The 22890-nt window shown below is 39.6% G+C and overlaps 1 protein-coding gene across 1 annotated transcript; it reads left to right on the top strand.

Annotated features, from left to right (window-relative positions):
* The first annotated feature begins 1652 nt into the window (after positions 1-1652).
* LOC148361510 (uncharacterized) lies at positions 1653-21833 on the top strand. Its single transcript, XM_088343145.1, has 10 exons — positions 1653-1682; positions 9642-9788; positions 10444-10561; positions 10958-11057; positions 12578-12653; positions 14510-14637; positions 16837-17047; positions 18016-18109; positions 18183-18249; positions 20636-21833. Exons 2-10 carry the CDS (start codon positions 9698-9700, stop codon positions 21464-21466), a joined length of 1716 nt encoding a protein of 571 aa, XP_088199271.1. The 5' UTR covers positions 1653-1682; positions 9642-9697; the 3' UTR covers positions 21467-21833.
* The last annotated feature ends 1057 nt before the right edge of the window (positions 21834-22890 follow it).

Consider the following 22890-nt stretch of genomic DNA (forward strand, 5'->3'; position numbering starts at 1 on the left):
TTTTCTTTGCAGACATACAGTAAATGTGCCCCAAAATGTATGTCAACATATAATTTGATTTCTTTCGGTAAGATTGGAATTAATTTAATTTCCTCCAAACAAATGTAATTTCCTTTTTCTGAAAAGTCATATTGATTCCAGGGCAGCGCGGCAGAGCAGTGGTTAGCACGTGTGCGCAACAGTTCTGAGGTCATGAGATTAAACCTTCCAGTGAGAAGTTTGCATGTTCTCCCCGTGCTTGGGTGGGTTTCCTCCGGGCGCTCCGGTTTCCTCCCACATTCCAAAAACATACGTTTCACTGGAGCCCATCCCAGCCATCTTCGGGCAGTGGGCAAGTTGCCAGCCAGTCGCAGGGCACATGGAGATAAACATCTCACTTGCTCATTCATACCCAGGGACAATTTGAACCGGACATCTAACCTGACATGCATGTTTTTGGAATGTGGGAGGACACCGGAGTGCCCGGAGGAAACTCACACAAGCACGGGGAGAACATGCAAACTCCGCACAGAAAGGCTGGTAGCTGGATTTGATCCCATGACTTCAGAAATGTGTCACGAACGCAATAACCACTTATCCGCCGTGTCGCTACAGTTGTAGCGTATCAGTAAAAAAAAAAAGGTTTCTGAAAGGTTAATCTTCTTGTTTCTGTTTTTAATATCTCATCTCATCTCATCAGCCGTACCGCTTATCCTCATTAGGGTCGCGGGGGGGCTGGAGCCCATCCCAGCCATCTCCTGGCAGTGGGCAGGGGACACCCTGAACTGGTTGCCAGCCAATCGCAGGGCACACGTGGACAGACAACTCACTCGCTCAGTCACACCTAGGGACAATTTGGACCGGCCAATTCACCTGAAATGCATGTTTTTGGAATGTGGGAGGAAACCGGAGTGCCTGGAGGAAACCCACGCAAGCACGGGGAGAACATACAAACTCCGCACAGGAAGTCTGCAGCTGGATTCGAACCCACGCAGGAGGTTCCCATGAACTGTGTCGCACATGCGCTAACCACTGCGCCGCCGTGCTGCCCCTGTTTTTAATATTGAACACCTAAATAGCAGCTTGCATAGGATGCCAGTTCTTTATTTTGACTATTATGCATTGTATTACATCATTGTCACTAAGCTATTCACTGATATCCACACCTTTTAGAGTAAATCTGCATTTTAGTATTCCAGGAGATTTGATAAAAAAAGGGGCAAAAGGGAGGACCTTAAGAACACCCTGGAATTTTCTTATCTTGAGGATTTTTGTGCAGTACTGTCGTGTTCCTGCCGGTTAAAGAATGCATTGATGTCTTCTCCCCATATTTTGAGCATCTACTAAACTTAGGACTCATCAGTTATGAAATAAACATTTTTTAAATCTCAAAAGAAAGCTGATATTGAATGATTCTAGATTGATTGATTGATTACTTGGCGATTAATCCAATGTTGTACTTTTTTAACATATCAAAATTCCCGATCAAGCATTTTTTCTTGCAAATCATATATAAAGTGGATTTTAAATAACTCATTTGGGCTTAAGGAGAAAAAATGCTGCTTTTATGACAAGAATCTTGATTCCACAGTGGGTGTAGCAAAACCCTTTGTGGGCGTGGTCACAATGCTGCCAACCCTTCTTTAGCTTCTCCATCCCTTTAGAAATCATTTCATTGCTTCAGTCTGAGCTCTACTGAGTGGGTAAGTTTCTGTATTACAGGTGAGTTAGTCAGATGTTTCTACACTGTTGAGTCTTAAATTGAAATTATTTTGTAGTACACCATACTACACTGACAATAATAATAGTGGTGATATTGTAAGTTTATTATTTATACAATTGTTGTCCCTCATGTAAAAAATATTGTACAAAATGAAAAAATTAAAATAGGAGCCAAGCAGAAAAAACAATTAAGCAAAGAACTAAACTTTTCTCGGACGATTCTAATGCCTCTAATATAATTTGATTTTTTTGAAACAATTGCCTTTTTATTCTTAAAGGTATAGTGAGTAATATTTGACCACTAGATGTCTCTGCACATTGTTGTGCGACTTGAAACGAGTGCCCAAAAAATACAAAGAAGGATACAAGCTACAGAGATTCAAAGTACAAAAAGACAACATTCCTTTCACTTCATTCTGTTGCACAGCTTTTCACGAAGGAAGAAAAATGAAAAAATAAAAGAAGGATATTAAAGTAAGAAAAACGGGGAAAGGAGAGAAAAATATGAAGAACTAAAAGAAAAAAAAGGAAAGTAAAGAAAGAAAAAAGGAAAGGTAAGAAAATAAGAAAAAATATGCACAAGAATCAAGGTAATCGAGAAAGACGACATAAAACTGAAGGAAAAGAAGAGTGAAGAAAGGTCAAAAAGGGGTAAAAAGTACTAAACAATGAAACAATTATTAGAGAAAAAAGGATCATAACAAAAACAATACTTAAAATGTAAAAAAAAAAGAAATAATCAAAATTATGTGCAAAAGAAAGAAAAAGGAAAAACCAGGCAGGTTTTAAGCGTAGCCTTGGCAGCAAGATGGCGACAAATCATGTCAGCTCCCTCTAGTCAAGTCAAGTCAAGACATGTTTATGTGTATAATAGCCCTTAATCACAAAGAGTCTCAAAAGGTTGCACAGACCACAGATTATTGCGAACTACATACTATTATTACACCATCCCCCGATCTATAATCTACATGAGGGCAAGGAAAAACTCAAAAACCTCAGCATGAGGAAAACGATTAAACCTTGAGAAGGGATGACCATGCTGCAACAGATATTGCATTAACGAACAATGGAATTAAAATCAAATACAAATAACTGAAGTATAATATGAAACAAAATTAAAATCAAAATGATTTGCAATGGATGTAGCCTTAACAAACAATCAACAGATTTTGTCAACACTTTAGGTGAGGATCATCTTATGTCAAATAAATGCTAACTTCTCGAAGTATTTTAAAAATGCATCTTTACATGATAGTCCATATATGTTTGTTTGTTATTTAAGTCAGAAGTCTTTTGATTTTTTCAAATGAAGATTTTTTCTCACTCTGTGGTGCTAAATACAAACTATCCCTTTAAAGAATAACCATGACAAAAACATTGCCTGTAGCATTTGAACATAGGACTGAACACTGTACAAAGTCTGGTTGTAGTTGAAGGACTTGGTCTTCCAGCAGGAAAGTGACAAAAATACACAGCTAATGTGCAAGAAAACAAAACAAACCCTGAAAAAAAGCAAGTTTGAAAAAACATTAAAAAAAGAAGATTTGTACTTTTCTCTCTTTGGAATGTAACCCGCGATAATCAAGGGTTCACTGTACATCAAATGTTTTTCAAGCAAAGTCATTTTTTTCTCGAAAAATTATTTTGTTCCTCTGGCAGATTATTTTTCCCCATTCTAGACATCTTTTATTATTTTAAGGTTAAGTAAAATAAGAAAATAAAGGTAAAACGCACAATTAATCTGTTATAAACCTTTAAGCAAAGGTTGGCAGAAACAGATCTGTCAAATTTCCTTAGAGGAGGGGGCGTAAGGTGACCATATTTGGCCATGCTCACTCTCAGCATTAGTTTTTTCATTGTGTCATGTTTTGATTAATGTATCCAACAATACCTTCAATAAACATTTCATTTAATATATATATCTGATCACACAGTCACATTGTCAGATTTTGCCAAAAATATGTCCGTAGTTAATGGCAAGTAGCTAGTCGCTGGCAAAATAAGAAGAATAACATTTCAAAAAAACAAAATTGTTTAACCCTGGAATAAGAATTCATTTTTGCAGAACAATTCATTTCCCTTTTCTTTATATCGCACATTAAGACAACCATTGTTTTGTACAATGCTTACAATTTAGTTTGGTATTTAGAAATGTAATGTTTTGTAAACCTTTTTTAGAAACAATGTTTTATAGCTGGGCAGCACGGTGGCACAGTGGTTAGCGCCTGTGCGGCACAGTTCTGAGGTCATGAGATCGAACTTCCTGTGTGGAGTTTGCATGTTCTCCCCCGTACTTGCGTGGGTTTCCTCCGGGCACTCTGATTTCCGCCCACATTCTAATAACATGCATGTCAGGTTAATTGGCCGGTCCAAATTGTCCCTAGGTGTAACTGAGCGAGCGAGTTGTCTGTCCCTGTGTGCCCTGTGATTGGTTGGCAACCAGTTCAGGGTGTCCCCTGCCCACTGCCCCATGATTGCTGGGATGGGCTCCAGCACCCCCGTGACCCTACTGAGGATAAGTGGAGCAGATAATGGGATGGATGTTTTATAGCTCTTAGTTTTTTTCACCATGCACAACTTATCCTTACTCAGGTGCCCTCAATCAAACACAAGCCTTTCTTAAAACAAGGTAACCCCCCAGAAAAGCATAACTTTTCTCTTTTTTTTTAAATTAGTTCCGTTTGGACTTTCCCTTCGCTCGTCTCTTACACAAAAGCGAAAGATGGAAACCGACATGTTTCGTGCACACACGAGGCAAGGCGACCACAACAAACCACATCCTGGCCCCATTTGATTGACACGAAAGAGAGACCCTCTTCCAAAAAGCGAACAATAAATGAATTTATTAACAGCTATGAGTTGTGATTTAAGTTTAGTACTCATTTTTTAAAGTCAATATTATCGCTCATTAGTGTTAGTCTCTACTTGACCTATGACTTAAAGGGACATTGTGTATTATTAAGCTGCTCCTAGTGGTAAATACTTGATTTATTCTAGTAAAACAATATTCCATCCATCCATCTCTTATCTGCATTTCTTATCCTCAGTAGGGTCACGGGGGTGCTTGAGTCCATCCAACTATCGTCAGGCTGGGGGCAAGACACACAGAGACGGACAACCCACTCGCTCATTCACACCTAGGGACAATTTGGACTGGACAATTCACCTGAAATACATGTTTTTGGAATGTGGGAGGAAACCGGAGTGCCCGGAGGAAGCACACGCAAGCACGGGGAGAACATGCAAACTCCACGCACAAAGGCTGGTATCTGGATTTGAGCCCATGACCTCAGAGCTGTGCCGCTAACGCGCTAACCACTCAACTGCCGTGCCGCCCGTAAAATAATATTGATTTGAATAATAGTAGAAATACATCAACTGTCCAGTCAAAGTGCATTTTTTAAGTACTTGCAGGTCATGAAATTTCTTCTCATTTTATATAATCGGAGGCACACGTAAGGAGAGCTGTTGTGATTTTCTGCCATCTTGTTGATACGGGCACCCACAAATACCAAAACCCTGTGAAAGACTAAAAAAGAATAAAAAATTTGCTGTTTTGTCACTTTAAAACACCGTACTTTGTATTTTTAGCACTCATTTTTTTCAGCTGCACTAGACAATACAATGACATGTAGTGGTCAACTATTACAGTGTCCTTCTAAAGCAGGTGTGTCCTAACTTTTCAGAAAGCGGGCCAGATTTGCTAAACTGGAAACGTGTGAAAGCACACTATTCAGCCTGACATTCTTTGAACAGTCTTTGATAAATTCACCTTCTGTGGAAGTTTTGCAGTTCTTGGTGGTCAGCGTTGCTACCTCCTAGCTTGCCTTTGAAGCATTTTCAGTTGCTTCACCTTTTCACAGCTTTCCTTTCCAGTTAGCTATTTATAGTCATTATGTTTGGTCTCGCAGTGCCTCTTGATATTGCATTCTTTGAAAACAGCCACATTCTCTTGGCAAATTAGGCAGACGCAGTTGTTTTGGATTTTGGTGAAAAAATACTTCAATTTCATATTGTCCTAGAAGCGGCGGCCCTCACAGTCAACCTTCCCTTTTGTATTTACAGTCGCCATGTCGGAAATGGGGTTGGCTAAAATTCTCACGGAGAACCAAGGGCTAGTTGACCAAAAGGCTTCTGCCATCATCTGGTGAAATGGAATTCGATTTTGTTTTGGTATAAATCTATTGTGTACTGCGGTCCACATTACTGATAGGCCGCATAATATTAACCTAATGACGTGCCGTGGGCCAGTAAACATTTGATCATGGGCTGGAATTGGCCCCTGGGGTGGACTTTGGACATGCCATGTCTTTAAAAAAACAAAGTAAGTCTGTCTAATTCGAGAGGCAGGCGCTTTGCTGCACAGTTCTAAAGGCCATGAGTTAAAATCCAGCCAAGCCTGCCTGTGCGGGGTTTGCATGTTCATGTGTTTCCTCTAACCCCTTTCGTTTCCTCACACCTTCCAAAAAGACATGCAGTCAGGGGAATTGGTGACTCAGAATTGTCCTTAGGTATGAGTGAACATGTGAACGGTTGTCTGGCTCTGTTTAACCTGCAAGTCTGTGACTCGCTGGCAACCAATTCAGGGTATCCCCTGCCCACTGCCCGAGGACAGCTGGGATGGGCTCCAGCACCCCTGGGACCTGACTGAGTATAAGCGGTGCAAAATCCCTTTATATTTTCCATTTCAGCGGCCATTTTGACATAGGCTGTTGTGTAAAGATGACATCACTGTTGCTCAGGGCTCAGGGACCAATCACGGCTGTTGTTTTGAAAATCAGTGAACCTTGATCGGTTCTACCAGAACACTAGGTCATTTTCTGTGCATGGTAGTAAGTAAAACAGGCAACCCCAAAGATGAATACAGATGGTTAATACTTCTGAAGTTGCATTCTACAAACACATACTCATATCTGTCAACCCCCACGGCTCCATGCCCGTCCAAACTGTCGTATTTTCCAGCACAAAATACAAAATGATCGTACACCATATTTTTTTTTTTCGGAATGATGCATGATGGGAAATCCCCGGGCGGCAGACGCATGCGATTGACAAATTTGCGTTTTTCCGTACAAATTTCCTTGTACGTCGTACTCGTCTTAAAATGCATAAAAAACGTACTTTGTACGGCAAAACCGTACAGGTTGACAGGTATGCATACTGTAGGCAATCAAAATGTCATGTTCAGGTTGAAGGGGCCACAAACTTTAGGGAACTTCTTCCTCTTAACTTCCCATTTAAAAACAAATCAAAATTTTGAAGATTAAAACAAGGATGATTGAAATAAATAAGAGCTTGGGGTGGGCTCAAGGCACTAAAAACCAAGGGCATTATTAAAAACAAAACAACCCGAAAAAATTGGGGTCAACTCTCAGACTTTATCAGGACTCAAAGTCCTAGGTCTGGTCTTGGAATTTGTGGGGACATGGTACGTTTTATTTTCAGTGATCACATAATATTGGTGAGACAAAACAATGATTGCTCGACATTGGCAGGGACACGTCCCCTCTATTTATGGCAAAACTCCTACTATTAAAAACCTTCTCTGGGCTTAAAACTGTGATGTCCTGAGGTCCCAGATGTTAGCTGACAGTTGTAGAGAATCGTTTCAAACTTTGATATCACCATGCGGCGAAATGAAGCAGAGGAAGTGAGAGCGCTGGAGCGACAAGGGGAAGCACATAACTTTGAAACTGGGAGTCAAACTAGCAACACATTACCAGTCTCACAGTACACAGGCAAATTACACAACTCAAATACAGCATGCGCAAACAAAAGATGCAAGCAGTGATAGTTATGTTGAATGATGATAAATAAAATACTGAGAGGGACTGCGTAACACTCTTTAAAAGCAATAAAAGTCATTTTGAAAAAAAAAAAAGTTAATAGCATCTGCCCAACTATAAAAGCATAAACACCACATTGTTATCAATATATACACAAACATACGCACACACACAAATATATAAATACTGAATAGGAAACCTTGAGTTAGCTTTGACACAGATACTTCATAAAGACACACCATTAGTGCATTAAAGTGGGTTGCGTAATACACTCGTGTGTGTTGTGTGATATCAATTGTGGATCTTATTTGATTGTTGATTTTTTTATGGCCTATTTACAGAATTTTTCTAGAGATTTACATTTATTTCTTTGTAAATAATCAGATAAATATCGACCGACTGACCGACCAACCGACTGACGTACCTACCTACCTACCAACCTACCAACGGAACGACCTATGGAATGACCTAAGGAACGACGGACCAAACAACTGACCGAATTACCTACCGAACATCCTTCCGAACGACCTATTGAGCGACCTACCGAGCGACCTACCTACCTACCTAACTACGAACGACCTACCGAACGACCTACCGACCGACCTACCGAACGACCTACCGAACGACCTTCCGAACGACCTTCCGAACGACCGACTGAGGGACTTACCTACCTACCGAACGACCTACCTACCTACCTATGAATGACCGACGGAACGATCTACGGAACGACCGACCGAACGAACAACCTACCGAACCACCTATTGACCGACCTACCAAACGACCTACCAAACGACCTACCAAACGACCTACCAAACGACCTACGGAACGACTGACAGAACGAACGAACTACCGAACGACCTACCTACCTACCTACCTACCTACCAAACGACCTACCGAATGACCTACCGAACGACCTACTGAACGACCTACCTAGCGACCTACCGAGCGATCTACGTACCGAATGACCTACGAAGGACCTACTGAACGACCTACCGAGCGACCTACCTACCTACCTACCTACCTACCGACCGACCGACCGAATGACATACAAGCGACCTACTGAACGACCTACCAACCGACCTACCGAACGACTTTCCCAACCACCTACCAAACGACCTACCTAGTGACCTATTGAGCGACCTACCTACCTACCTATGAATGACCGACCGAACGATCTACGGAACGACCGACCGAACGAACAACCTACCGAACCACCTACAGACCGACCTACCAAACTACCTACCTACCTACCGAACGGCCTACCGAATGACCTACCGAACGACCTACTGAACGACCTACCTAGCGACCTACCGAGCGATCTACCTACCGAATGACCTACGAAGGACCTACTGAACGACCTACCGAACGACCTACCTACCTACCTATCGAACGACCTACCGAATGACATACGAGCGACCTACTGAACGACCTACCAACCGACCTACCGAAAGACTTCCCAACGACCTAACAAACGACCTGCCTAGTGACCTACAGAGCGACCTACTGAACGACCTTCCAACCGACCTACCGAACAACTTTCCCAACGACCTAACAAACGACTTACCTAGTGACCTACCGAGCAACCTACCTACCTACCTATGAATGACCGACCGAACGATCTACGGAACGACCGACCGAACGAACGACCTACCGAACGACCTACAGACCGACCTACCAAACGACCTATGGAACGACCTACGGAACGACCTACGGAACGACCTACGGAACGACTTACGGAACGACTAACGGAACGACTGACAGAACGAACGACCTACTAAACCACCTACCGACCGACCGAACAACCTACCTACCTGCTTACCTACCGAACAACCTACCGAATGACCTACCAAACAACCTACTGAACGACCTACAGAACGACCTACCAAGCGACCTACCGAGCGATCTATCTACCGAACGACCTACCGAATGACGTACGAACGAGCTACTGAACGACCTACCAAACGACCTACCTACCGAACGACCTACCAAATGAGCTACGAATGACCTACTGAACGACCTACCGAACGACCTACCTACCAAACGACCTACTGGATGACCTACCTCCCTATCTCTATATCTATCTAGAATTGAATTTAGTGTTGTCACCTTTTTTTCCTCCACCTGGTATGTTGATGGACAGTTCATTTTTCACAGAATGTGAAGGAACAGGAAACAGTGAGTTCTGCATCCTGGATTGGAAGCCGGGAACCATGATTTGCACTTTTGTTGGTCTTCTTCTGGTGTTTGTTTGGATCACTGCTGATGTCGAAAGTCTCAAGTGTTCCAGACACCAGCACAGCGGTAAGTAGTTGGTGGTGAATAACTAGCGTTTTGTCTCTTAGTTTTTTTCCTGCTAAGATGACATAAGTGAAATAACTTCCTAAACCACTAGGATGTTCAGCTTGAATAGCATATCTTAGATAAAGGTCAAAGAGTGAAATTAAAATGCTCGCTTTTAAGATTCTAGCATCTTAAATTAAAATGCAAACTTAGCGATTCTTCTATATACCACTAGAGCGAGCTCATATGCCAACGCTTTAAAGACTAGATTTGAGGGATCCTACATTTTTCAAAAAATCTCCTTTTAGCTTGAAAATAGTGGTTACTTTTACTGATATTTTTAGAACACATGTTTTGACATTAGTTTTAATTTGATTGACTCTATAATGAGGTATTTGTCTAGAACGTTAAAAAAACCCTACCAAATAGAATTAGAATCGGATTTGTCTTTATTGTCATAACAACGTAGTGACTATTGTTTACAACAAATTATACAAGGTACTCCAGAATAAACATGTAAAAAAGACTTAAAAGACAAAAATAAAATCAAAATAATAAATATGCAACGGATATATAGGCAAACATATATACAAGGTAGTGCTTGGAGACTGACGTGATTTGTAAGAAGCATCAGAAGAATAGGGCAAATGCAAAATTAGCATGTGTTCTTTCTCAGATCTGACGTGCTTCAATGACTTCAATCAAACCATCACATGCTTATGGAACAGCTCCGACATAGTTGACCACACGGCAGCATGTAGTGTTCACGCACAAAGGATCAACGCTCCTCGCCTGTAAGGACAAAAAAACAAATAAATTATCAATATGGATATTCATATGCATGTATATAGTTATTTTTTGATACTAAATACAGAACAAACGGTTTTCAAGGTTTCAAACATTTATTGCTTACAAATAGAATTCACGGTTTTCACGAAACCTCAACCGCCAGGGTTGTCGGGGCACCACTGAGTGTGGTGTGTCTTGGGTAAGTACAGCCTGGTGTCCATCCCTCTTCAGGCTGTTTTTTTAGGGGTAGTGTTTTGCTCCCCCACATGAGTATACAAGTGAAATTTAAAGCTAAAATTTCTAAATTAAGACCTGATTTTGACTTTACGAAGGTTTCAAGTTTGGCTTTTGTGAGCTATTATTAAGGATTACAATTCAGATTTTTATTGTTGTGGTTTTAGTGGGCAAGCTTACAAGTCTGAGTGTCTACTTCAGCGGCTGGACGTGAGCAAACCTTCCACTCTAAGCACGTGCTCTATCATCTTTAAAAGAGAATCCCGAGTGAGTCCGCCCTTCTATACATGCTTTGGTGCCATTTTCTGGCATCTCTGAGACATGAAATGGTTATATTGAAATGAGCGGAGAAGCATCAATTGGATGGAGTGGGGGGTTGGTGTAGAAGCGCAATACAGAGTCATTGATTTTTAGCACAGTGGTTTTTATTTCAGGCTGGGTTCGGCTCAGAGGAAATCAGGTATCGGGGCAACAGTATCTTGATCACCAGAGGCAGAAGTCGTGGTCCAAGAGGCAGGCAAGGGGTTGGTGATCCAGTAAACTTACTTTAGCGACAGTTGTTGGACAGGTGGTACTTGTGGTTAGGAAAGGAGGCAAGGGTTCGGTACACTGAAAAGAAACAAGGCTGTCACAAGAAGGCTTGGAATGTGACAAAAGAGGCAATGAACTAGCGCTGAGCCCAGAAAACAGAGAGTGAAAATAGTATAGCAGGAGAGGTGTGATTAGATAGTACAGTAATCAGCACAAGTGACACTTGGTGATGGTAGAAATAGAGCCAGGAACTAAGTGACGAAAAAAGGGAAGGGTAAGTGACAGATGAAGTGAACGAAAATCAAACTTGACTGCAGGACTGTAGCACACTTAGACCAAAATTGTATATTAGTGCATCTGGTTGAAAAATCATTTGGAAAATAAAAAACCTGGCTGCACCTAAAAGCCATCTTTAATTATTTGAAAAATGAAAGTTGAAGAAAAGATTTTGAAATTACAGCTTTAAAATTTATCCATGAACTACATTTGGACAAAATTGGATAATGTAACCACAATTAGTATTTTTGCACTAATTTTGGTTTATGTTGAACTGGCTAAATCCAACCTAATTATACTTTTTGTCTATTTTCGGATAATGTCTACTGCCATGTGTGCTGGGACTATACTGAAGTTAGTTAGGCGGTCAAATTTGACAATGTATGTGTTTTGACAGAATTAAGTGGCATAGAGCTGACAATTAATGATTCCTAATTTATATGAATCGAACAACTTCATTTAGACAAAATTTCTTATTTTCATCAAGAGATGATTGATACCACATTTCTTAACACCGATATCAATCTTCAAATATTGAGTACCAACGGTTCAATGTAACATTATTATATTAAATTATTTTCTTTATGCAAAAGATGATTGATATTTTTAAACAGCACCTCAAAACTTCTAAAAAAATGTTTTCCAATTACATTTATTTTTTAGGCAATTTACCATCCCTTCATTAATGGTGTCTGCTTGTCAAATGGTCACTAGAAGGCGGCCAATACTTGGATCGGCCACCATTTTCAGTACCAATATCCTACTATATGCTGGTATCGGCACCAATGCTCTGTATTGTTACTCGCCCATCCTTAATTACAACATATTCAGCTAGGGGAATGAATGATGTTCAATAGCGTTCAACCCCAATTCCTGGCCAAATTTGTGGGTAAAATAAAATAATTCTCCATCAAAACAAAATAAGTATCGTTTTGAAAGTATCTGCACTTGTTGACTTCCCATCACCGCACTATGTTTAGTTTCAAAGGGGCCACGAGCTGAGAGTTTGGATCAACTGCTCCGATGTGGAGATGTGCTACATGCCGGACTATCATGGTGAGTTCGTGTTGAAGATGCTTTCCGTCGAAGCGGCCTGTATCTGTTTCATAGCAAAATTGGCCGTCGGAAAGTTGCAATAACATCAAATTTCATTTGCATTCTACACAAGTTATAAAAGATCAGTTTCAGGTGTTAAGTGTTATGCTGTTTATCTCGGCCGTGGGAGTGTTATCCCATCATACAACACTATGCCAAGTCACCAAGGCCGGGTGAGGTTCGTGCCTGGTGAGGCAGATTTACGAATAAATGAATCTACATCTTATTCATTATTTGATTAGCAGAGCAAGAGATAAATACGATCATAAAATAAACTGTAGATAAAAGATATGTTGTATTTTCTTACCTTGATTTAGAAATTAATTCTATGTGCAGCTACTTTTGGATGAAAGCATCAATAAGTATCATCCATCATGATAAAAAGTCCATGCAACGAGAAAAAAAAAAAACTGGAGGGCTTGACTTGGTGTTAGATTGACTAATTCCATTGTTTTGGGGTGAGGCGTGCGCCAAATTATAATTCTTGGTCTCACTATCACCCTATGCCATGAGGCATGATAATTGCGTGCCTCACATGAAATGAAATGATCTGCATTTTATATAGCACTTTTCAAGTCAATGAACACATCTGCAGACACTCACAGTAATAAATTACATACTAGTTTTATGAATATTATTCATAATATATACAATATATACTATGTGTATATTTGTATCTATCTATCTATCTATCTATCTATCTATCTATCTATCTATCTATCTATCTATCTATCTATCTATCTATCTATCTATCTATCTATCTATCTATCTATCTATCTATCTATCTATATATATATATATTATCTATATATATATATATATATATATATATATATATATATATATATATATATATATATATATATATATATATATATATATATATATATATATATATATATATATACTGAAAATTTTGCTATTTTGAAAAACAAAATCCAAAATGTGAAGTTAAATGAGAAAGAACCTTGAAACTGAATAAATTTAACCATTTAATATATTTTCGATTTTATATTGTCCCTATTTTTTAATTTTGCACAACAGCAATAATGTTTCCTCTTCTATTGTTAACGATGTCAAAATTAGCATTCTTATGCCGTTAACTGTCATCATTTTGTCTCATTAAAAATGAAGGCAGAGGTGTCTAAACTTTTCTTGTAATTTACTTAAAATGGCAAAATGACGGTGTATTTTTTGTTTTGTTGTGCCAAAGAGAAAACGTAGTTCGGATAATCTGTGGTCTGTGAAGCCATTTGAGACTCTTTGTGATTAAGGGCTATAGAAATAAACTTGACTTGACATGACTATACTGTATATGACTAGATAAGGCTTTGCCTCACTTGCCTCCCTTGAATGAATGTCACAGACTCAGTCTCATCTAAAAATGCTGTTTGAGGTCTTTGTTGTTATGTTGTTGTTACATTTGAAGTCATAGTTCTCTGCTTAAGGTTATGTAGCGAGCGAACAAATACAGTACTATATTTTGCTAACCTGCTGAAGTACTTTTTTAAACGTTGCCCATTTACACAGCAATATAACTTGGGCTTTATTTCCTGATGAATTTTTCTTCCATTGTTCGAAGAGAACGTAGCCATGACTAGGAAAATAGAAATAACCCGATGCAACCTGATTTACAGAATCTGTTAAACACCTGCTCTACAAGTTAGGTGACACTCGGATATTTTGCCATTTTAACCATTTGGGGGAAGCTCCGTTTTCTTCAACGCTCCAAATAAATTGTGGCCAATGCATTTGCTGACGGTTTAGCTTACCCCATTTTCTGTTTGATTGTGCTCTGCGTGCATGTGTGTTTGCAGTGAAGTTAACTCCACCAGGCAAGCCTCGTATAAACCAGACCACTGTTTCCTGGGCGGCGGCGAAACAGCAATTTATGATGTTGTACAACTTCCAACTGGAGTGGAAGCTTGCGAATGAACCCTGGAATGTGTGTATCCCATACAGCTTGTTGAAATACATAACATTAATTGAAGTGTTCTTTATTTTCTGCACTATAAGGCGCACTGGATTATAGGGTATACCCTCAAAATATAGTCTTTTGTGATATATTCTTCATATAAAGGCGCAATGGATTATAAAGCGCATGGGATTAAAACTTTAATAAAAGCTACGGTTGCATAACAAATGCATGAGTACATTTAACCTCCTAAAACCTGAGCTTCCTGTTTGCTGTGTATTTATGTCCACACATGCGGATGCCAGGTCTTAGGAGGTTAGATTAAAATAATTAGTTTCATAAAAAATAAATTAACATCATTACATTTTAGGTCTAAAATTAATTTTAGTAACAAACAATTAGGATGTTACTCAAAGAGGGCACTTGAAGAACACTCTCTGTTTCTCAAAGGCAGAATAGTTAGGGTATGCAGTATCATTTAACAGTAATTTAAACAAGAGTACGTCATTTTGTACAGAACGTTACAATAAACAAAATCTTCTTTTAAGTAATTAAAAGACGTTTCATATTTACGGACAATTATTGTCCAAAGCGACAACAAGATTTACAATGAATATTTCGAAAAATTGGCCTCTCAATTGCCATCCAAGTTCTGCACTTCTCTTTTGTTTCCTTTTAGCAACAAACAATGAACATGTTAATCACAAGAGGGAACTCGAAGACAACTCTATATTTCTCAAAGGCAGAACAGTTACCGTATATAATTTCATTGTAACCATGCATTTCCAATTTTAGTTACCATATTTTCTGGTGTGTAAGGCGCACATTAAATTCTTTTTCTAATTTGTGGGTTTTAGGTGCGCCTTATTGTTCGGTATTTATATTTTAATCCCCTCAAATCTCAACATTTTCAAAGTGCCTTAAAGGGACAATGTGTATCATTTAGCGTCTTGAAAAGTGTCCTTAATTTTCGAATAAAAACAACACTGTTTTAAATAATAAGCAAACATATATGAACTATCAAATAAAATGACATTTTTTTTAAAGACTTGTAGGTACAGAAAATAGTATTTGTCTTACATAACATGAGCCTTACCTTATAGTATTTGACCTACTTGTCCGCCATCTTGCTTCTATGGGATACCTCAAAAAGGCTGGGCAAAAATATGAGTGAAATGGTTCGCTTTGGTTACTTTGAGTCTTCATAGTATTCTTTCTTGTGCCCTTTAGCACTTGTTTTTGGTCGCACTACACCATACAAGGACATCTAATCCTCAAATAATACACATTGCCCCTTTTATGGGACTGTGTGTAATATTTTGTGCCATCATGTTTTGATCTTCCGTAATAAACCAACCTTGAAGCATATTCACTGTGATGCCTCCCAAAAAAAACAAATGTTATCAACACATCTTTGGACAAAAGAATTGACGCCATCGAAGTTTTTTTTTGAGAAAAAGACTAAAATATTACAAGAATTAAATTCAAACTAAAAAATGGAAAATTGTGACCTTTTTCCTTTGCTCTCAAAGGATGAACGCTTTTGGGCCTTTTATTGGACGAATACAATTTTCAAACTACCCCCCCCCAAAAAAGTTTAATGTAGGACTTGAATAAGTCTCATCGTTACAATTTGGGAAAAATGTTCCTGTCTTGTATATGCGGTCACAAACGATTCTGGAAGAATTGCAATGTACATTAATTTTTTTTATACAACCACGTTAAAAAAATCTGCAAAAGTAAGAAACTCCAATGTCTCATCTCATCTCATCTCATTAGCTGCACCGCTTATCCTCAGTAGGGTCGCGGGGGTGCTGGAGCCCATCCCAGCAATCATCGGGCAGTGGGCAAGGGACACTTTGAACTGGTTGCCAGCCAATCGCAGGGCACACAGGGACAGACAACTCGCTCGCTCATTCATGTAATTTCCCTAAATTTTATGCGCCCTGGCAGGCTGCGGTTGGTACTGCAGCTCCCATTGAAATGAATGGGCAACTTTCTTTCTTTGTTTCTATTTAGAGAAATAAATCTGATCTTTTAATACCGGGGTCAATTGTTGCACGGGATTGATCTTTGTCTTTTTCAATGTGATCATGCATAAAACGAAAAGAAAAACCCGTTTGAGACGACTTGCCTTTTTTTGTAATATTCCACCTTACAAATCTATGTCATTATGTAGAATACATATGAAGTAATTGAACGTGAAAGTAAAACGTTTCTCTCAAACAGGGGCCATCAGTGCACAGAGAGACCAAACTTTGTCCAGGTGAGTCCTGCCAGTCTGAGTTAATATTGGACCAGCTGATACGAGGAACCGTGTACGAGGCCCGAGTTCGGGTGAAGACGTCCGAGCAAGATCTTTTAGAGTCAGTGTGGAGCAGCTGGAGCGGCGTAGCACGCTGGATGTCAAATGTCGGTACAGACCCGGCGTCTCCTGCTGGTGGGTTGCGGTTCGACGGATTTACTTAGACCTGTCCCAAGGTCCCCAGATTTATTAATTTAGACATCAGTCTCAAGCGGGGCATATCAAATGCATAGGACGGGAGTCAAAATTAATATTAGCCACAAAAAACACAAATCAGTCTTCCAGTTGAGGGGCATGAGTCATTTATAGGAGGGACCAGGATCCCTATAGTCCACCCATCGCAAAGGTGATGATTACAAGTGAGATCGGCAATAAAAGTGGTCTGAAATTGTGTTTCAAGTTTATTTTGAAATGTCAAGTGTTTTAAATGATCTTTTAAAACGTGGTCCCAAATTCCAAACTTGGGTTTTAAAGACAGGATAGGATTTTCAAACCAAAGTCGTAGTTTTGGCAGCAATATTATCTGATCACTTTGAAAACAATGTCAATGTCCCCACCAATGCCAAAACCAAACCTACAGCACGCCTTTGTTTCCAACACAATCTAAGCCAACGTTAAAAACAACGATTTAAAGCCGGAAATGGGATTTGCAATTCGGGTTTCTTGACAGTCTGGGGTTTTAAATGCATAAGGCTTTGAAGACTCCTGTTCAAATATAGTTGTAAAAAAGGGTTTAAAACATCAAGGGTTTGAAACTGAAGGGAGAGTAAACATTGAAAACGATAAGGTTTTTTATTTATGTTGTAAATCTGACATAATGTTTCAAAACTTGGATTCAAAGCACATGTAAGGATTTCAAGTTGTAGTCTGTTTACAAAATCAAAATCAGAATTCTGAAGAATAAATATATTCTTCTCTGGGTATTTCATTAACATCTTTTTGCTACATTTGTTCTCTTGTCCAGATTAAAATGTCGTAAAGTCTGATGAATGTAAATTTGAATCCAGATCAAATGTAAAAAACGCTTCAACCGCAGTATTGACTATATCATTTCTATTTATTGGTAATTTGCACCAATAAACCGCTTCGCCTCTTTCTTTCAGACTCCCTGTGGTTGGTTCTGGGTGTTACAATCTCAGGAACAGCCGCAGCAGTCTGTTTGACTCTTCTGTTCTTTAGAACAGACAAGACCAACTGGTAAGTGCAAGAAAATATTTTATGCCCTCAGCCTGCAAACACTTCTTCAGTCAAAGTATTTTGTGTTTTTCAGGGTTTACATTTTCAACAAGATTCGAGGTCCGCAGCTACCAGACCCAGGGAAATCTTTTTTACAGAATGTGAGTTTGCCAGAGTGAAAATCAGATTCCCCTGATTCATTTACCGTATTTTCCGCACTATATGGCGCACCGGGTTATAGGGCGCACCCCCAAAAAATAGTTTTTGGTCCTCTATCTTCCATAGATAAGGCGCACCAGATTATAAGGCGCTACAATGGGAACGTCGACAAAACAGTCAGATGATTCAGTCAAACTGATTACCCCCTTAACAGTCCCAAAGCTTGCAAAGAAGCAAATACGTGTCGCAGACACGTGCGGATGCGGTGTCCGTACGATGTCACTCAAATGCATCGTTTCAAATATCATTCGGAAGGTTAAAGTCTTGGGATACAAGAAATGCCAACCATCCCTTAGTTTCTATTTTCTTTTTCGCTCGCAACTTTACTGTGCATATGACAATAAACACTTGGAATTGAGTTCAATTCACTCAACTCATCACAGCAACATCAAGATCGTTCTAAAACAAGATACCGGGAAAATATAAAGCCACATAGCTCACCTAAGTTCTCACGTTCAATAATGATACGCAATCATGGTCTTCTTACAACCGTGAGTGTAGTAAATCCAGGAAAGTAAAATGTTTACAAATACAGACTAATGAAACATGTTTCTTTATGGTGTAGTTTAGCAAGCTTGCTATTCAGTCATCTTTTTCGGCCAATTGCAGGGTTTGTTTTGGCCCTCTAGCATATCCGAGGCTCCGAATAACTTCAACCAATAGCGATCGATTTAACGGATGATTGACACATCTTTTTCGGCCAATTGCAGGGTTTGTTTTGGCCCTCTAGCCAATCCGAGGCTCCGAATAACTTCAGCCAATAGCGATCGATTTAACTGATGATTGACACATCTTTTTCGGCCAATTGCAGGGTTTGTTTCGGCCCTCTAGCCTATCCGAGGCTCCGAATAACTTTAGCCAATAGCGATCGATTCAAATGATGATTGACACATTGGTTAGCCAATGTAACGCCGGTATATAAATCCCAGCATACACCGCGGACTACTCCACGTTCGGGGGAAAATCAAGTCGGCGGCTGTTGCGTAAGTTGCGAGACCGTGCGATTTAATATTGCGCCATATATAAGGCGCACTGTATTATAAGGCGCATGGTCAGCTTTTGAAAAAAATTAAGACTTTTAGGTGCGCCTTATAGTGCGGAAAATACGGTAATTCAAAATTGTAAACAGTTAAGCCATGTGCACACTTGGCACCACCTGGTTGAGACACCACTGGTAATTTCCCTTTTGCTTTTGGCATCAGTTGTGAGCGGTACTATTTGCAGGGAAACGGCACGGCGCCAAAGGCGTCGAGTATCAATGATGTTTAAATATATTGTGGCTCGGTCGCCAAATTCGCTTTGTGTGCGAGGCACAGGGTAAAACGTCAAGCTAATCTTTTCCACAACTCATGCGCTCTAAACGCAAAACACCGTGCGACGTATGATAATATTTCAGACGCCCTTCTTGAGGATGAATTAGTTGATGTTTGTGCCAACATCATTCATATAACTTATGTCAGGAAATTCGACAGTATTTAAATCAACAAATACAATTAAGTCATATTTCAACAATAACAATACTTCAACTTATACATCTGAATAGAACACCAGAGATATGTATCTATCGAATACACTACATTTCCCTTTCCGTATCATTGTCATTGTCTATTCGCTAGAATTGATTTGATTCTCAAGAAACATTGATAACCGAATACGATTCTGCCCATTACCGCGGCAACCACTACCAACAACACCGGAAAAAGACAACTTCTCAAGTCTGTATATCAATCCGGCCCTGTTCTCCATAGCGGGGTTCTTTAAGGGGGATGTTGAAAGTGCCCTGACCCTGTTGTCTTTATTTATAGGGCTTACACAAGATTTTTGGACACATCCTTCATTCACCTTTTCCTTCATCGCAGAAGTATTTATGTTTTCGTTTTCGGAATCGCTATCTGACTCTGTGGCAGTCACTGTCTGAATGGTCACATGACCCAATTACATGTGACCTCGGCAACTTGGAGTAAAGCTGAGAACGGTGCAAGTGTGCAGGAGACAACACTCTGGGCAGCCAATGGTGTTGATCATCAAATTCCCGATACTATTGGCGTCAAGTGTGCGCTGGGCTTTAGGGATACAATTTCCACTGAGGTACAATAAATACATTTTCTGCAAATGACTGACAACTAGTCCAGGTGCTTTTATCCTAAGGATCCAGAACATGAGGATACCTTTGACTAGTTGTCATTCATCCACTGAGACCATTTGGAGAGAGACATCCATTCACTCTGCAAATTTAATAACTATTGAGTGAAAACTAAACCAAAGTAAGAACTTCGTAATCAGCCAAAAAAGCAAATGAAAAACTTCAGAACTTGTTCTCTTCTCCAGAAGTGGGAAAGTCATCCTTTTGGCAAAGAGTCCTTGCAGTACTTCCTGGAGCCTGTGGACATCCTGGAGGTGATATCCATTGGCTCTGTAGAAACCGAAGACTCCGGAGTTCCAATAGACTCTTGCTCCCTTAGAGGCTCACTAGACCCTAAAGATTTCCTGAAAAAGATGATGATACTGGAGGCCGCCACGGTTGACACCTGCCACCCCAATAACTTTAAGCCATGGTCTTCTCCCTTGACCTCCCTTGTATCTGGCAATCTGGACCCGTGTGCTTCTGACACCCCGTATGGCAAATTGGGGCCTCTTGAAAACCTAGACGGAGGGATGAATGATGCTCAGAATTTCCTCCTTGATGTCCATTCCAAACTCTCCCAGAGTAGCGGGGAAGTGATGCGGGTTATTTCAGACTATGAAAAGATTGAGACACTCCAAAGTCAATGTTTAGCAGATGTTGAAGAATCGTGGGGTAAAAACAAAGGTAAAGGACAAGTTCCCCTTGAAGGGATTGTAACGAATAGATGCATTCAGGTGAGTTTGGATTCCCAAAGCGTCAGGATTCTGAATCAAGATGATAGCCATGAGCTACCTATTACTGATTCCGGCATTGGGGGAGTGATTGGGGGTCACAGAGGCCCTGAGGAGCGTTTTCAAGATGGCATGAAGAAGACCCCTTGCCTTAGTTGTCCTCCTGATTCTCCTGAACCCGATTCGGCTTTGGATATTCCCAGTCTAACTCTGGAGCAACTCCTACCTCTCATGCTGGACAACTTGCCATGTGGAGAAAGAAAACCCTTCAATGTTATGCCAATTATTTCAGACTATGAGTAGATAAAGGATCTATACACGATGAGCATTCAGGGAAAGATTGAAATGGAACACCACTGGATGTAATGGTTAAACTGATACACTGACCTCAACTTTTCAAATGAGAAAGCGCACCAATGTTTACTGACACAGACAACCCCCCAAGATTATTTTTTTTCTAAAGTACCCAGAAAATCCTTAGGCCACACACGCCTTATACATCCCTACTTATTCGTTGCACAAACACCACCTCCAAAACACACTTGAAGTTAAAAATACATTTATATACTTTTCCAGCTGCCTTTCCACATTTATTTAAATATACAAAGCATCTGCAGCATCCACACTTAACCAGCATACCTCTTTTCCATTGCACAATTGTATCCGCATTTCAACAGGCAGTTGTTTCCTTCAACATATGGAAAAAAAAAATGTAAAAAAATGAAAAAGAAATTCGATATGTTCCTCTAACATCAAATTATAACTATAAAATATAACTATAACAAAGGAGTTCATAATAAAAAAAAATCTAGAAAAAAAGGCTTTGAGGATGTCCCAACCAAAGATGATTTAAGTGAACTGACAATAAAGCATTGAGCAATTCCTGACTGTGATTGTTGAAAATTTTTATTCCGATATTCAAGGTTGTGTCGCTGCTGAATAAATTGTACTGTTTTTGCATCAGGCCGCAGATGGTTTCAATGAAGACAGTGAAAGTGAAGACAATTTGGGATATTTTCCACAGAAGCCAGTGTGGGCTGGAAAAAAAGTAGGCCAAGACAAGACAGTGTTTTGCTTAGTAAAGATTTGTTCGAACGCTTGCTGTTATGCAATATTCACACGCATGTGCAAAAGACTGCGCTTACATACCTATATCAAATTTAAACATTTATTATATGTCAGGGATAATTCACATGAGTTTTTCTTCAAAGCTACATGATTTTTTTATGATTCAAAAACTGGATTATAAAGAGAATTCCCTGTTTTTGAGGATTTTCTACTGCAAAGAAAATGTACTTCTTTTTGTTATTGTTTGCAAACAAGACCAAACCTCATTACAAAGAAACATTTGAATCTCTCCATGGTTCCCCTGGGCTCCCATCCTGTCTTGTGGGTTTGTGGTTTGGCCGGGTGGATACTTTGAAAGGGTGCAGGGTGCAGCTGAAGTCTGACAGCAAGTGGACAAATTGCAAAATCATTGCAGTACAAGAAAGTGAAAAAAAAGCTTAAAAAGAGAGAACATTTTCAAGAAGGTGGCCACAAAAAAGAAAACGGCAGAAAACGGTCACGGCCATAAACAACATCCACAGTACGCACTTGTGATAATCTTCGATAATATTTTTTCAATTAATTATTTCCACATCTTCTGTTATGCCTTCCAAAAATGTTTCAAAATAGCATCTCATGTTATCTTAAAATACATTTACACTATTTAAGTTTTTTTTTAA

This window comes from Urocampus carinirostris, chromosome 8, assembly GCF_059441175.1.
Source record: "Urocampus carinirostris isolate Australia breed hairy pipefish chromosome 8, RoL_Ucar_1.0, whole genome shotgun sequence".
Lineage (NCBI taxonomy): Eukaryota > Metazoa > Chordata > Actinopteri > Syngnathiformes > Syngnathidae > Urocampus > Urocampus carinirostris.